Source organism: Balaenoptera borealis, assembly GCF_965194805.1.
Source record: "Balaenoptera borealis genome assembly, chromosome: 3".
NCBI classification, from domain to species: Eukaryota; Metazoa; Chordata; class Mammalia; order Artiodactyla; family Balaenopteridae; genus Balaenoptera; species Balaenoptera borealis.
Window position 1 is genome coordinate 178441281 of NC_138866.1, and position 18010 is coordinate 178459290.

An 18010-nucleotide genomic window follows, 5' to 3' on the forward strand; every position below is an offset into this window, starting at 1 on the left:
CCAGGGCACTGGGGAGTCCTTGAGCCAAATCTGCCTGCTAGTGGAGCTCCAGGTGGGCCTGTGTTTGTATCCCTGTTGTGTCCAGTAATCGGCTGGGAGCAGCTCATGGGAAATAGGGCCTTGTTGCAAATGTAGATTCAGAGCACAGTGGAGGGACCATGAGTCAATTTCACTCCATCAGCTCTGAGTGGTGCATCTTCACGGCCACCACAAACACAGCCCCATCCTTCAGGTACTTTGAGAGTTTCAATCACCTGATTCTCTACCCCCTGAAGTGGAGAGCGGCTGGTATAAACCAGCCCTCTGAGTATGTCTTGGGACTGATGAAGAAGACAATCTTGCCTACTTGAGGAAACCTACTTTAGAATCCCTCAGGGAGTTGACCTAGGTTCGTACTATGTGCCCAGAACACCTGGGTTGGCCCTCTGCCTTTTGTCTTGATATTCTGACCTAGTGTCTTGCATTCCTATAAAACTTTCTTTTAAGAATAAAAAAGAATCTAAATTTTTTTTAAGAAGAAAAAAGAATCTAATAAGTAATTGGTAGCACTGTCTACCAGTTACTTATTATTCCATGTACTTTACATGCAGATTCTCACTTAATTCTTCCAACAAAAATAAACTTGTAATGTAAATATTATGCCCATTTTACAATGAAAAAAATCTGAGGCTCAGAAAGTTACAGAAACTCGCCCAAGATTACAAATGGGTGAGTGTGTGGAGTGGCCAGGTTTTTTAAATCCAGACCTGTCACATTTGAACAGTTGTTCAATTCTTGCTTTTGGAGGCTACCAATTCTTGGTATTTCTGTTCCTTAATTTAGTGTCCACGCTTGATGATAGAGGCCAGGGTGTATAGCAACACTCCCCCACCCTGCATTCCTTATCTATAGGCACATTTTAATGCATTTCTAAAGCAAAGAGAAGTATTTAAATGTAATACCTTTAAAATGTGTGTCATTTTAGAAGTTCTGCTAAGATTCATATCTTATTTAATGTTATGTTAGTAGAAGCTGGAAGTTTGGTCATGAGGTATGAGAACAAAAAGACACAAGAGCTGAAAGAAAGGGGAAAATATTGAGAGCAAATATTCCTCCAAACTTTACAAAGAGCATCTAAATGTTCTCCAAAATAAATAGTTGGGATTTACTCTTTAAGGCAAAACTAACAACGAAAAAGAAATGCCTTTGAGACAATTAGAAGAACATGCCCACAGATGGAGGAATAAAGAAAATGTGGCATTCAGCCGTGAAAAGGAAATCTTGCCATTTATGACAACACAGAAGTACCTTGAGAGCATTACGCTAAGTGAAAAAAGTCAGACAGAAAAAGATCAATACCATATGATCTCACCTACATGTAGAATCTAAAAACAAAAATCAAAACCAAAAAATGAACATATAGATACAGAAAACAGATTGGTGGTTGCCAGAGGTGGGGATGAGATGGAGGTGGAAATGGATGAAAGTGGCCAAAAGTACAAACTTCTATTTATAAGATATATAAGTTTGGGGGATGAAATATATAGCATGGTGCCTAGAGTTAATAATACTGTGTTGTATATTTGAAAGTTGCTAAGAGGGTAGCTCTTAAAAGTTCTCATCACACACACAAAAACCGTAACTATGTGTGGTGATGGATGTTATTAACTAGACTTATTGTGGTGATCATTTTGCAATATATACAAATATTGAATCATTATGTTGTATGCCTGAAACTAATATAATGTTACATGTCAATAAAAGAAAAGAGCATTTGCATACCACCAACCACATACCTGTAAACAGCTACTTTTCCTGTTCCAAATGCACCCACAATTAAATCTAAAAAAGACAAAAACACACAACACATGCACAAATTTTATAGAAATGATCCAAACTCATAATTATAAATAGCACATAGAGCATCCTGAAATGCTGATTGCAGAGTGAGAGTCATAAAAGTAAGAACAGCAAATCACACCGTTCTTAAGACAGTTTGGAAAGGATACTGGAACTTCACTCTAGCTCCATATGACACATGCATCAATAGATCTCAAACCCTTCTGGACTCAGGAAGGCCAGCCTTCTAGAAATGCTTCAGATACTCATCGTAACACCATTTCTCCTATCCTCCAGACTCAGGGCACACATCTTAAATCAATAGGGGAAAAGCAGGTGCTAAGGGTCTACTAAGTGCCAGGCTCGTTGCACATAGTATTTTATCATCCCGCTACCGGAACAACCCTATAAGGAAAGCATTTTACCAACGAAGTGGGACATTTTGGCTGTCATCTTGTCACAGCCATTTGCTCTTGACAAATATGCGGATGGCAAGTATGGTTTTGGCAGAGTGGTCGGTAGCATATGAAATAACTGACATAGCGTTACAGCTGGCTCTCCTCATTTGCGGTTTTGCTTCTTCAGTTTCAGTTACCTGTGGTCAACCACGGTCTGAAAATATTAAGTGGAAAATTCCAGAAATCAACAACTCATCAGTTTTAAATTGCACGCCATTCTGAGCAACGTGACGAAATCTCACGCCGTCCTGCTCTGTCCCGCCCGGGATGTGAATGATCCCTTGGTCCAGCGTGTCCTGTCCGTAGTCACTTAGCCAACTTGGTGTCTCACTGCTTGTTCAAGCGACCCTTACTTTACTTAATAATGGCTCCAAAGTGCAAGAGGAGTGAGACTAGGGACTTCCCTGGCGGTCCAGTGGTTAAGACTCCACGCTTCCACTGCAGGGGGCAGGGCTTCGATCCCTGGTCGGGGAACTAAGATCCCGCACGCCGCGTGGCACGGCCAAAAAAAAAAATTAAAATTAAAAAAATTTTTTAAAAAGGAGTGATGCTGGCAATTAAGGTGCGCCAAAGAGAAGCTGTAAAGTGCTTCCTTTACGTAAAAAGGTGAACGTTCTCCACTTAATAAGGAAAGAAACAAAATCCTATGCCGAGGTTGCTAAGATCTGTGGTAAGAAGGAATCTTCTATCTGTGAAATTGTGAAGAAGGAAAAAGAAATCCGTGCTAGTTTTGCTGTCACATCTCAAACTGCAAAAGTTAAAGCCACGGTGGGTGAGAAGTGCTTAGTTAAGATGGAAAAGGCATTAAATTTATAACAATATTTTGAGAGAGAAACCACATTCACATAACTTTCATTATATTATATGGTTATAATTGTTCTATTTTATTATTAGTTATTGTTATTAATCTCTGACTGTGCCTAATTTATAAATCCAGCTTTATGTATAGGAAAAAACGTAGTATGTATAGGGTTCAGTACTCTCCGCGGTTTCAGGCATCCACTGGAGGGTCGTGGAACGTATGCCCCCCTGGATAAGCAGGGAAACCACTATACAAAAAATATTAAATAACAACAACAATGATAATAATAAATAGCACATATTGAACACTTATTCTAGGCCAGGAATTCTTTTAATGGATTTACTTTAACTTATTCTTAACAAGTTAAGAAGTCTCTATCATATTATTAGCACAATTTTACAGAAGAGTAATTTGAGACTTAGGGAGGCTCACCGATACATTCACTGAAGTTCACACAAGTACATAAGAGGTGAAGCTGGGTTACAGTGGTGCTGGGCAACAGAGCAGTCTTAGACTATTTGAGGGGTAATATTCATAATGACCTCAGTGACTGGCTGATATATAGGCAGAACTCTCTGTTTTTCTTAATCTCATTTATAATGCTTATTCTTTCTCGGTGGATGCAGTCAAACAAAAATTAAAATGACCATAGTGATATCTGCAGAGTAACATTTAGAAGCAGAGATGAGAAAACTGGATTCGGAAGAAATAACGGCCACAGAAGAAAACTTACAATAGCTAAAACTCTAATCGGTTAATTCTAGTAGGACAGAAGTGAAAATGAAAAAAAAAAAAAAAAAAAAAAAGAAAAAGAGAGGGGGGAACGCCTTTGTCAGTGCCATATGGAAAACCAATCAAGAAATTATACTGGTTCAATGGAATTCATACAGGAAAATGATTTGTAGCCACATGCCCTTGGCATTCACCTTTCCAGAACAAAGGAACTGGCCAGGCTGCAAGCAACTATGATTCTTCTCTAGGGTCCTCTCTTGGCTGGGCCACGGCATTGTCCTCGGTCCCTGATGGATGGGAGTTGGATGGATAACCAGGTACATGAGCTCACGTGACTGCTTTCTTAGGGTGACTCTGAGACATGTACTTCCTTGTCTCCCAGATTTCCCCAGCTAGACAGAGCCCGAGTTGCCCACCCTGTCAGCCTCTTGATAATAATCTTCCCTTCCCACATCTCTCTTCCCTACTCCCTTAGCAATGATTTTCTGGGGCTATTTTTCAAACCACTTGCCTTCTTTTTTTTTTTTTTGAACTTTATTTTTTTATACAGCAGGTTCTCATTAGTTATCTATTTTATACACATCAGTGTATACCTGTCAATCCCAATCTCCCAATTCATCACACCACCACCACCACCCCACCACCACTTTCCCTCCTTGGTGTCCGTACGTTTGTTCTCTACATCTGTGTCTCAATTTCTGCCCTGCAAACCGGTTCATCTGTACCATTTTTCTAGGTTCCACATATATGCGTTAATATACGATATTTGTTTTTCTCTTTCTGACTTACTTCACTCTGTATGACAGTCTCTAGATCCATCCACATCTCTACAAATGACCCAATTTCGTTCCTTTTTATGGCTGAGTAATATTCCATTGTATATATGTGCCACATCTTCTTTATCCATTCGTCTGTTGATGGGCATTTAGGTTGCTTCCATGACCTGGCTATTGTAAATAGTGCTGCGGTGAATATTGGGGTGCATGTGTCTTTTTGAATTATGGTTTTCTCTGGGTATATGCCCAGTAGTGGGATTGCTGGGTCATATGGTAATTCTATTTTTAGTTTTTTAAGGAACCTCCATACTGTTCTCCATAGTGGCTGTATCAATTTACATTCCCACCAACAGTGCAAGAGGGTTCCCTTTTCTCCACACCCTCTCCAGCATTTGTTCTTTGTAAATTTTCTGGTGATGTCCCTTCTAACTGGTGTGAGGTGATACCTCATTGTAGTTTTGATTTGCATTTCTCTAATAATTAGTGATGTTGAGCAGCTTTTCATGTGCTTCTTGGCCATCTGTATGTCTTCTTTGGAGAAATGTCTATTTAGGCCTTCTGCCCATTTTTGGATTGGGTTGTTTGTTTTTTTAATATTGAGCTGCATGAGCTGTTTATATATTTTGGAGATGAATCCTTTGTCTGTTGATTCGTTTGCAAATATTTTCTCCCATTCTGAGGGTTGTCTTTTTGTCTTGTTTGTAGTTTCCTCTGCTTTGCAAAAGATTTTAAGTTTCACTAGGTCCCATTTGTTTATTTTTGTTTTTATTTCCATTACTCTGGGAGGTGGATCAAAAAAGATCTTGCTGTGATTTATGTCAAAGAGTGTTCCTCCTATGTTTTCCTCTAAGAGTTTTATAGTGTCTGGTCTTACATTTAGGTCTTGAATCCATTTTGAGTTTATTTTTGTGTATGGTGTTAGGGAGTGTTCTAATTTCATTCTTTTACATGTAGCTGTCCAGTTTTCCCAGCACCACTTATTGAAGAGACTGTCTTTTCTCCATTGTATATCCTTGCCTCCTTTGTCATAGATTAATTGACCATAGGTGCATGGGTTTATCTCTGGACTTTCTAGCCTGTTCCATTGATCTATATTTCTGTTTTTCTGCCAGTACCATATTGTCTTGATTACTGTAGCTTTGTAGTATAGTCTGGAGTCAGGGAGGCTGATTTCTCCAGCTCCGTTTTTTTCCCTCAAGACTGCTTTGGCTATTTGGGGTCTTTTTTGTCTCCATACAGATTTTAAGATTTTTTGTTCTAGTTCCGTAAAAAATGCCATTGGTAATTTGATAGGGATTGCACTGAATCTGTAGATTGCTTTGGGTAGTATAGTCATTTTCACAATGTTGATTCTTTCAGTCCAAGAACATGGTATATCTCTCCATCTGTTTGTATCATCTTTAATTTCTTTCATCAGTGTCTTATAGTTGTCTGCATGCAGGTCTTTTGTCTCCCTAGGTAGGTTTATTCCTAGGTGTTTTATTCTTTTTGTTGCATTGGTAAATGGGAGTGTTTCCTTAATTTCGCTTTCAGATTTTTCATCATTAGTGTATAGGAATGCAAGAGATTTCTGTGCATTAATTTTGTATCCTGCTACTTTCCCAAATTCATTGATTAGCTCTAGTAGTTTTCTGGTGGCATCTTTAGGATTCTCTATGTATAGTATGTCATCTGCAAACAGTGACAGTTTTACTTCTTCTTTTCCAATTTGGATTCCTTTTATTTCTTTTCCTTCTCTGATTGCCATGGCTGGGACTTCCAAATCTATGTTGAATAATAGTGGTGAGAGTGGACATCCTTGTCTTGTTCCTGATCTTAGAGGAAATGCTTTCAGTTTTTCACCATTGAGAATGATGTTTGCTGTGGGTTTGTCGTATATGGCCTTTATTGTGTTGAGGCAGGTTCCCTCTGTGCCCACTTTCTGGAGAGTTTTTATCATAAATGGGTGTTGAATTTTGTCAAAAGCTTTTTCTGCGTCTATTGAGATGATCATATTGTTTTTATTCTTCAATTTGTTAATATGGTGTATCACACTGATTGATTTGCGTATATTGAAGAATCCTTGCATCCCTGGGATAAATCCCACTTGATCATGGTGTATGATCCCTTTAATGTGTTGTTGGATTCTGTTTGCTAGTATTTTGTTGAGGATTTTTGCATCTATATTCGTTAGTGATATTGGTCTGTAATTTTCTTTTTTTGTAGTATCTTTGTCTGGTTTTGTATCAGGGTGATGGTGGCCTCATAGAATGAGTTTGGGAGTGTTCCTTCCTCTGCAATTTTTTGGAAGAGTTTGAGAAGGATGGATGTAAGCTCTTCTCTGAATGTTTGATAAGAATTCACCTGTGAAGCCATCTGGTTCTGGACTTTTGTTTGTTGGAAGATTTTTAATCACAGTTTCAATTTCATTACTTGTGATTGGTCTGCTCATATTTTCTATTTCTTCCTGGTTCAGTCTTGGAAGGTTATAACTTTCTAAGAATTTGTCCATTTTTTCCAGGTTGTCCATTTTATTGGCATAGAGTTGCTTGTAGTAGTCTCTTAGAATGCTTTGTATTTGTGTGATGTCTGTTATAACTTCTCCTTTTTCATTTCTAATTTTACTGATTTGAGTCCTCTCCCTCTTTTTCTTGATGAGTCTGGCTAATGGTTTATCAATTTTATTTTCTCAAAGAACCAGCTTTTAGTTTTATTGATCTTTGCTATTGTTTTCTTTGTTTCTATTTCATTTATTTGTGCTCTGATCTTTATGATTTCTTTCCTTCTGCTAACTTTGGGTTTTGTTTGTTCTTCTTTCTCTAGTTCCTGTAGGTGTAAGTTTAGATTGTTTATTTGAGATTTTTCTTGTTTCTTGAGGTAGGCTTGTATTGCTATAAACTTCCCTCTTAGAACTGCTTTTGCTGCATCCCATAGGTTTTGGATTGTTGTGTTTTCATTGTCATTTGTCTCTAGGTTTTTTTTTGATTTCCTCTTTGATTTCTTCAGTGATCTCTTGGTTATTTAGTAATGTATTATTTAGCCTCCATGTGTTTGTGGTTTGTACATCTTTTCCCCCTGTAATTGATTTCTAATCTCATAGCCTTGTGGTCAGAAAAGTTGCTTGATATGATTACAGTTTTCTTAAATTTACTGAGGCTTGGTTTGTGACCCAAGATGTGATCTATCCTGGGGAATATTCCATGCACACTTGAGAAGAAAGTGTTATCTGCTGTTTTTGGATGGAATGTCCTATAAATATCAATTAAATCTATCTGGTCTATTGTGTCATTTAAAGCTTGTGTTTCCTTATTAATTTTCTGTTTGAATGATCTGTCCATTGGTGTAAGTGAGGTGTTAAAGTCCCCCACTATTATTGTGTTACTGTTGGTTTCCTCTTTTATAGCTATTAGCATTTGCCTTATGTATTACCTATGTTGGGTCCATATATATTTATAATTGTTATATCTCCTTCTTGGATTGATCTCTTGATCATTATGTAGTGTCCTTCCTTGTCTCTTGTAACATTCTTTATTTTAAAGTCTATTTTATCTGATACGAGTATTGCTACTCCAGCTTTCTTTTGATTTCCATTTACATGGAATATCTTTTTCATTTGGGATGACCTGTCCATTGGTGAAAGTGGGGTGTTAAAGTCCCCTACTATGATTGTGTAATTGTCGATTTCTGCTTTTATGGCTGTTAGCATTTGCCTTATGTATTGAGGTGCTCCTATGTTGGCTGCATAAATATTTACAATTGTTATATCTTCTTCTTGGATTGATCCCTTGATCATTATGTAGTGTCCTTCTTTGTCTCTTGTAATAGTCTTTATTTTAAAGTCTCTTTTGTCTGATATGCGAATTGCTACTCCAGCTTTCTTTTGATTTCCATTTGCATGGAATATCTTTTTCCATCCCCTCACTTTCCGCCTGTATGGGTCCCTAGGTCTGAAATGGGTCTCTTGTAGACAGCATATATATGGGTCTTGTTTTTGTATCCATTCAGTGAGCCTGTGTCTTTTGGTTGGAGCATTTAATCCATTCATGTTTAAGGTAATTATTGATATGTATGTTCCTATTACCATTTTCTTAATTGTTTTGGGTTTGTTTTTGTAGGTCCTTTTCTTCTCTTGTGTTTCCCACTTAGAGAAGTTCCTTTAGCATTTCTTGTAGAGCTGGTTTGGTGGTGCTGAATTCTCTGACCTTTTGCTTGTCTGTAAAGCTTTTGATTTCTCCATCGAATCTGAATGAGATCCTTGCCAGGTAGAGTAATCTTGGTTGTAGATTCTTCCCTTTCATCACTTTAAATATGTCATGCCACTACCTTCTGGCTTGTAGAGTTTCTACTTAGAAATCAGCTCTTAACCTTATGGGAGTTCCCTTGTATGTTATTTGTCATTTTTCCCTTGCTGCTTTCAATGATTTTCCTTGTCTTTAATTTTTGCCAGTTTGATTGACTATGTGTCTTGGCATGTTTCTCCTTGGGTTTATTCTGTATGGGACTCTCTGAGCTTCCTGGACTTGGGTGGCTATTTTCTTTCCCATGTTAGGGAAGTTTTCGACTATAATCTCTTCAAATATTTTCTCGGGTCCTTTCTCTCTCTCTTCTCCTTCTGGGACCCCTATAATGTGAATGTTGGTGCCTTTAATGCTGTCCCAGAGGTCTCTTAGGCTGTCTTCATTTCTTTTCATTCTTTTTTCTTTATTCTATTCCACAGCAGTGAATTCCACCATTCTGTCTTCCAGGTCACTTATCCGTTCTTCTGCCTCAGTTATTCTGCTATTGATTCCTTCTAGTGTAGTTTTCATTTCAGTTATTGTATTGTTCATCTCTGTTTGTATGTTCTTTAATTTTTCTAGGTGTTTGTTAAACATTTCTTGCATCTTCTTGATCTTTGCCTCCATTCTTTATCCGAGGTCCTGGATCATGTTCACTATCATTATTCTGAATTCTTTTTCTGGAAGGTTGCCTATCTCCACTTCATATAGTTGTTTTTCTGGGGTTTTATCTTGTTCCTTCATCTGGTATATAGCCCTCTGCCTTTTCATCTTGTCTATCTTTCTGTAAATGTGGTTTTTGTTCCACAGGCTGCAGGATTGTAGTTCTTCTTGCTTCTGCTGTCTGCCCTCTGGCGGATGAGGCTATCTAGTCAAACCACTTTTCTTCTAATCCTTGTCTTAATGTCTGCTCTAATAGAACCCAACCTAAGACACAATAATTCTTGTTAAAAATGTTTTTTAAAATATGGACTGAAATGCCTTCAGGATTAAAATCACAGTAAAAATTCAAGCAACCCAAGTGTCCATCAACTGATGAATGGATAAAGAAGAAGTGGTATGTGTGTATATATATATATATGTGTGTGTGTGTGTTTGTATACACACACACACACACACACACACAATGGGATATTACTTTGCCATAAAAAAAGAATGAAATATTGCCATTCGCCGCAACGTGGATGGACCTAGAGATTATCATACGAGTGAAGTCAGAGAAAGATGAATATTATATGATCTCACTTATATATGGAATCTAAAAAATAATACAAATGAATTTATATATTGAGGGAAATCAGAAACAGGCTCACAGACATAGAAAACAAATGTGTCATTACCAAAGGGGAAAGGGATGGAGGAGGAATAAATTAGGAGTGTGGGATTAGCAGATACACGCCATTATACATAAAATAAACTACAAGGATATACTGTATAGCACAGGGAACTATATTCAACATCTTGTAATAATCTATAATGGAAAAGAATCAGAAAAAGCATATATATATATATATATATATATATATATATATATATATATATATATCCATTTAATTGAGTCACTTTGCTGTACACCTGAAGCTAACAGAATATTGTAAATCAACTATACTTCAATTTTAAAAGTTTTAAAAAACTCTCTTGTTTATAGATACAGAATCAGATTCAGATCATAGGCTCAAGACTGGACTCCAAATCTCCATATTTTAAAAGATGTGCATGCTAATGTTTAGTAAGTCAAATGAAGGTCATCTGAGGAGCTCTGTCTGTGAGATTAAGCAAGACTGTTAAGTAAAGGGCTGCAACTTGACCATCTATGATTCGTGGAATAAAATATTCTCTTCCAAGGGTTCAAATCTTTGAAGCCAGAAGTCAAAGTTTCTAAGTCTACCAATTTTTAAAATCACATCAGAATTTCAAGTTTTGCAAAGATTTTCACATTTATTTTTTTTCTGTTACATTCGTCTCTCCCAGCACATCAGTGCGTTTTTGCTATGTCAGAGGAAAAAGAGCTACTGATTTGAAGAAACACGAACTCTGTTCTTCCCGTATAATCCTGGATTTAATTATTCAGACAAGTATAACACAGTTGGCACTCTGCCTGATCCGTATCTATTGACATGACAATTATGAAACTGATTATGAAACTGATTCAAGGGAGTCATGTGCTTTGTTTTTGTCTCCAAATAAGGTGAAATGTTTGTATCTTGAGATTAGACACTTTATAAATAACAGAAGAATTGTAAGAATTGACTCTTTGGAAATGGCCAAGAAAATGAGACTATGAACTCTTCCAGGGCAGGAATCTTTCCTCAGGTTTGCATATCACAAAGAGTTTATGGAGTGGTAGGGGTTGAGATAAATGAAGAAACATATAATCTTTGCATCCACAGCACCAGGCACAGTGCCAGAGACAGGGCAGGGACTTTATAAATACCTGTGAAATAGGAGGATAAGTAATCATGAGATAATATACTAAAGAAGAGAGAGATGAGGAAAATGAAGCAGTTTTTAAGACAGGCTAATGTCAACTACAATCAAGTTCTGCTGAATTTTGGCATGTGCACTTGAAGGTGTTGGGAGAGAAACACATACACACACAGAGGCTCCAGATTCAGAGGCTGCGTCATGATCAGACTGTCATTACAGAGGAGAAGTTGAGAGCCACCCTCCTGATGGTCAAGAGCAGCAGGGCTTTTTCTTTGGGAACTCGGATTCCTAGGCCTCAGGGTGGGAATTTTCCTACTCTGGAAAAATCAAATAACTGGCAAAACAGCCACATTTCCTTTTTTCATGAGAATGTGGCCACAGTTATTCAGAGGCCAAGAAAACAGTTATCTACCACCAAAAGTATGTTTGTCTTTTGAGACACCACCTTGGTATTGTGCCTGCTGGAAAAGGCCAGAAGCATTTATGCTCAGGACCTTAACGTTATCAGATTTCTCTAGGGGAGGAGAATGGATCTGCTGATTTGTGTTTCTAACCAATTTGTCCTTCCAGAATATGTGATTTGCTTTGATAAGTGCTATGTGATTTCTATATATATATATATATATATATATATATATGCTGTTATGTTCCATATATACACATACATATATTTGAGTATATAGATGTATATACACATATGTATCTCTATATATACACACATATGTATATATGTGTGCATATATATACACATACACACACAATTTTTAAAAATCTTGCATAATTCTGCCATGCTTAGGAATTTCTTCCCCCCACCCCCACCCCCCCCCCGCCTCGGGACTTTTACTGTATTCTTTTTATTTTTATTTTATTGGCGTATAGTTGATTTACAATGTTGTGTTAGTTTCAAGTGTACAGCAAAGTGATTCAGTTATACATATATTCATTCTTTTTTAGATTTTTTTCTCGTATAGGTTATCACGGAATATTGAGTAGAGTTCTCTGTGCTATACAGTAGGTCCTTGTTGGCTATTTATCTTATATACAGTAGTGTGTGTATGTTCACATCACGGAATTTCAATGATAATCTGATGACAAATTTTGGTGCTAATATTTGGATTCATAACTCTGAACTCTTTCCCTCACTTTGAGACAACAGGTCTTATACCTTTACCTAATGTTTACTTTCCTTTCTTATAGAAACTTCTTAAAAGCACATTCTGAAAACAAGCAAACAAAAACTTTGCCTTTCTTTATACAAAGACATTTAGCCTTTTAATTTTTCCCTTGAAGAAACATTTGGCCACTAAAATTGGTTCTTTCCCCTTAATCAAAAACTGTTCTAAAAATGCTGGAGTCCTTTGTTATCACCTCACATTGCCCGAGAAACATAGTTTATTTTCCTTTTGGCTTTTGATGGAACTGAGTACTTTTAAGGATACGAAAAGGGGACATTAGCATGAATGCAGGATCAGTTGGCAAGAAAAAATAACCCTAAAAAATGTGAGGTCATAGGACATGTATTACACCTCTGTTTTGTATTTTATTTCACTAAAACCATTGTTTTTAAACGAGGAAGAAGCAAAGAGCCAAGTCTTTAAAGTGGTACTTGGACTATAGGGTCTGATTTCATTAACCTCTGAAAGAAATTTTAGAGTTGGAAGAAGTTCAATGTGAAAACATCAGCTTTGTTCTGAGTGTGGATTTGAGGTCTGGGCCTAGGTAGGCAGGGGGCAGAAAGGAGAGAATGGAAACTTCATGGAAGGGGGCAGATGGGAGGGGAAGACAACAGGAAGAGTGATGACAGGATTAGATGAAAGAGTCTGCCAGAGGCATTTCATGGGGGGAAGCCTCCACGGTCACCCAAGCACTGACATTTCATAAGCTGTGAGCCTTCTTACCTGCTACCTTCTTTCTTCCTACTTCTTACTCTCTCATCTTCTTAAGAAATATACGAGTGCTGGTCTCTTGCTCAAAATGCCATCAAACTCCTCCTTTTAAATTTTGGAGTTAAAAGACATTTACTATTTCAGAATAATTCTGGACAGTGAGATGTGCTATAAAGAGCTTCCAAATAAATGAGAAACATGGGAATGTGAAACTAAGAGTTGTATGAAAAGATAATGATGACTCAAGGGCTTCCCTGGTGGCGCAGTGGTTAAGAATCCGCCTGCCACTGCAGGGGACACGGCTTCGAGCCCTGGTCCGGGAAGATCGCACGTGCCGCGGAGCAACTAAGCCCGTGCGCCACAACTACTGAGCCTGCGCTCTAGAGCCCACGACCCACAACTACTGAGCCCGTGTTCCACAAATACTGAAGCCCGCGCGCCTAGAGCCCGTGCTCCACAACAAGAGAAGCGACTGCAATGAGAAGCCCATGCACCACAACGAAGAGCAGCCCCCGCTCGCTGCAACTAGAGAAAGCCCGCACGCAGCAACGAAGACCCAACGCAGCCAAAAATAAATAAATAAATAAATTTATATTAAAAAAAAGATAATGATGACTCAAAAGGAAAGCGCTCCCCTTCAACATGACCTCCCAAATGTAGAAATCACAAAGGAATTTTAAGATTGAAACTTTTTAAAAACTGAAGCAAGTTCAAAAGAGAAGTGAAAGAAACAGGAGAAGATGTTTACAATGCAGACCTCTGATCAAATGGGAATATTTTTCAATGCTTTCAAGAATGTCTGGCACCTATGAAAACATAAATGTTAATTATTATTAACCCTATTTTATGACAGGCTCATACAAATTAATAAAACTATAAATAGTCCAATAAAAAGATAATAAACAGGCAATTCATGTGAAATTAAATAGCTGTGACCAATAAGTATATGAAAAGATATTCAACCTCATTAGTCATCAAAGGATTACAAATGGAAGAAACAATGAGATATCATTTTTGACATTTGAAGTTTGAAAAGGTGAAAAGTTTACTATTAGGCAGAGAGAAGAGAACCAAGGACTCATAGGCTCTGTTTGAGGGAGTATAAATTGGCACCATTTTCTTAGAAGGTGCTTTGTTGGTATGTATGACAATGCAAACCTTTGACCCAGAATTTGCACTTCTAGGAATTTATCCTGAGGCTATACTGGACAGCTGTGCAGAGATGTATCAAACAAAAGCTCACCTTCTAAACATTTTAAGTATATGCATTTCATTGCTACAACAATCCCATGTGGTAGATACCTTAATTATCCCCATTTTAAAGTGGGGAAAATGAGGTTCTGAAAAATTAAATACAGTAAGTGGCAAGGCCAAGTTTTAAACCCAGGCGGTCTGGCTGTTACCTGTTTTTGTCCCAGTGCTTCCCAGGAGCATAGCTACAAGCTACCTTTAAAAAAAATCTTAAAATTGAGGTTTACATACAGTAAATTTCACCCTTAAAAAGTATCCTAATATGTGGAATCTACAAAAAGGGTACAAATGAACTTATCTACAAAACATAAATAGAGTTACAGATGTAGGAAACAAACTTATGGCTACCGGGGGGTAAGCGGAGGAGGGATAAATTGGGAGATTGGGATTAACATATACCTACTACTGTATATAAAATAGATAACTAGTAAGGACCTACTGTATAGCACAAGGAACTCTACTCAGTACTCTGTAGTGACCTATATGGGAACAGAAACTAAAAAAGAGTGGATATATGTATATGTATAACTGAGTCACTCTGCTGTACAGCAGAAACTAACACAACATTGTAAATCAACTATACTCCAATAAAAATTTTTTAAGAAGTATCCTATTCTCAGAGCTTTGATAAATTCATCTGGTTGTGTGACTACCAACACAAGCAAGATATAGAACAACTCCATCATCCCAGAATGTCCCCCATGCACTTTCTAGTCAAGCCCGTTCCCACCTCTAGCCCCCTGAATCCTCTAATCTGTTTTCCAGAATGTCTCATCGATGGAGGCATACAGTATGTAGCCTTTTTTTTTGGTTTACCTTGTCTGGCCTTTTCTCTTTATTTTTTATTTTTTAAAATTTATTTTATTGGAGTGTAGTTGATTTACAATGTTGTGTTAATTTCTGCTGTAGAGCAAAGTGACTCAGTTACACATATATTCATATTCTTTTCCATTATGGTTTATCACAGAATATTGAATGTAGTTCCCTGTGCTATACAGTAGGACCTTGTTGTTTATCCATTCTGTATATACTAGTTGCATCTGCTAATCCCAAACTCCCAATCCCCTCCTCCCCCACCCCTCCCCAGCCACAAGTCTGTTCTCTATGTCTGTGAGTCTGTTTCTGTTTCTTAGATAAGTTCATTTGTGTCACATTTTAGATTCCACATATAAGTGATATCATATGGTATCTGTCTTTCTCTGACTTACTTCCCTGAGTATGATAATCTCTAGGTCCATCCATGTTGCTGCAAATGACATTATTTCATTCTTTTTTATGGCTGAATAGTATTCCGTGGTATATATGTGCCACATCTTCTCTACCATTCATCTGTCAATGGACATTTTGATTGTTTCCACATCTTGGCTATTGTAAATAGTGCTGCAATGAACACTGGGGTGCACGTGTCTTTTCGAATGACAGTTTTTCCTGGGTATGTGCCCAGGAGAGGGATTGCTGGATCCTATGGCAACCCTATTTTTAGTTTTTTGAGGAACCTCCGTACTGTTTTCCATAGTGGCTGCACCAATAGTATGTACCCTTTTGGATCCAGCTTCTTTCACTCAGCTTAGTGCATTTGAGATTCATCCACGATCTTGCATGTGTCAGCAGTTCATTCCTTTTTCTTTTTTTTTTTTTTAAATTATTTATTTATTTATGGCTGTGTTGGGTCTTCGTTTCTGTGCTAGGGCTCTCTCCAGTTGCGGCAAGCGGGGGCCACTCTTCATCGCGGTGTGCGGGCCTCCCACCATCGCGGCCTCTCCTGTTGCGGAGCACAGGCTCCAGACGCGCAGGCTCAGTAATTGTGGCTCACGGGCCTAGTTGCTCCGCGGCATGTGGGATCCTCCCAGACCAGGGCTCGAACCCATGCCCTCTACATCGGCAGGCAGACTCTCAACCACCGTGCCACCAGGGAAGCCCCAGTTCATTCCTTTTTAATGCTGAGTCGTACCCCACTGTGCAGATGGCTCATGGTTTGTTTATCCATCCCTGGCTAAGGGGAGCTTACGTTTTTTCCGGTTTTTGGAAAGTCACTATAAACATTTGTGTACAGGTTTTTGTACCTATAGGCCGATTTTGATTTGTAAATTCTCTCTCATTGAATCTCTGTAATCTCTTTGAAGCCCTCTTTTAAATGCAGTGTTCTATTTCAAGTGGAAAATTCCTGAATAGAGGGTAGAAATTTAGGAGTTCTAACTTCCAGTTTACTTTGCCACTGGCTTCCTAATGACTCTGGACAAGTCGCTCTTGGTTGCCAAATCTCTGGTGAAGTCTTCAAGATTCTCCAGATGAGAAAGCCAAGAGCTCAGTAGAATTGGTTGGGGTCACATGACTGTACTTTCTCGGCTCTGATTTACAATCCAGGACTGTGCTTTTGCCTCTTGAGTCGGCTGGGCTCCTGCAGAGTTTGTGTCTCGTCTTGCCTCCTTTATGGGACAGTTTCTGGCATTCTCCCTGGCTTAACCAGACCTGGACATCACACTGGCTCGCCTCCATGACTCAGCTCCCTGAGCTCAACATCCATAGACTTCTGGCTCCTGTCTTGGCATTGCTCATGCTCACAGCCCACAGCATCTCCTCCAGACACTCCTCATCACTGTCCCGGCTCCGTCTCTGCTAAGCCCCTTCCCACAGCATCTCCTCCAGACACGCCTCATCACTGTCCCGGCTCCGTCTCTGCTAAGCCCCTTCCCACAGCATTTTAAAGATGAACGAGGGGGGCTTCCCTGGTGGCGCAGCGGTTGGGAGTCTGCCTGCCAATGCAGGGGACCCGGGTTCGAGCCCTGGTCTGGGAAGATCCCACATGCCGCGGAGCAACTGGGCCTGTGAGCCACAACTACTGAGCCTGCGCGTCTGGAGCCTGTGCTCTGCAACAAGAGAGGCCACGATAGTGAGAGGCCCGCGCACCGCGATGAAGAGCGGCCCCCGCTTGCCGCAACTGGAGAAAGCCCTCGCACAGAAACGAAGACCCAACACAGCCAAAAATAAATAAATAAATAAATAAATAATAAAAATAAAGGAATTCCTTTAAAAAAAAAAAAAAAAAAAGATGAACGAGGGTTGTCAAGTATAGCTGTTTACCTAGACCCACCCAGGGTCTGCTCACTTTCATACAAGGATGATTTTTAAGAGAAACAACAGGATTAAAGATAATGTGTAAAATGATGGGGTTAAAGATGCCGTGTCAATATGGCAACGCTGACTCGTAAGTGGGTTACGAAACTGGCTTAAGAGTTTGGCCCTGGAGAAACAGCTCATGTCTGTGCGAAGCAGGCATTTAGATAAGTCTCCTTGAATCTGGTAAATGTGTTTATCTAAAAATAGACAGAGGCTGCCTTTCCTCCTTGCTTTTTTATTGCAACATGTAAAATATTACTGAGAGGAGGGTTATGAGTTGAGGAAGAAAATGTTTGAAAAAAAAAATGCGTGATTTTATCCCAGAAAGTAATAATCCTAACAGTCTGTCTGAAATGCTTCCAAATGAACTCTGAAGGAAAACATTTATGAGTTGGATTGTGGTATTAGGTTGCAACATTCTGATTTACTGAGACTTTATTTTCTTTTTAAAAAAATCCCACAAAAAAATAAGAGTGAACTATCAAAT

At 38.6% G+C, this 18010-nt stretch overlaps 1 protein-coding gene across 1 annotated transcript in view; it reads right to left on the reverse strand.

The window, feature by feature from the left end:
- The window catches only part of ITGA8 (integrin subunit alpha 8), a 183133-nt gene that overhangs the window by 86810 nt on the left and 78313 nt on the right, over positions 1-18010 (reverse strand). Inside the window, exon 14 of the mRNA XM_082385316.1 lies at positions 1776-1821. Coding sequence (XP_082241442.1) covers positions 1776-1821 — 46 coding nt within the window. The remainder of the gene's footprint in view (positions 1-1775; positions 1822-18010) is intronic.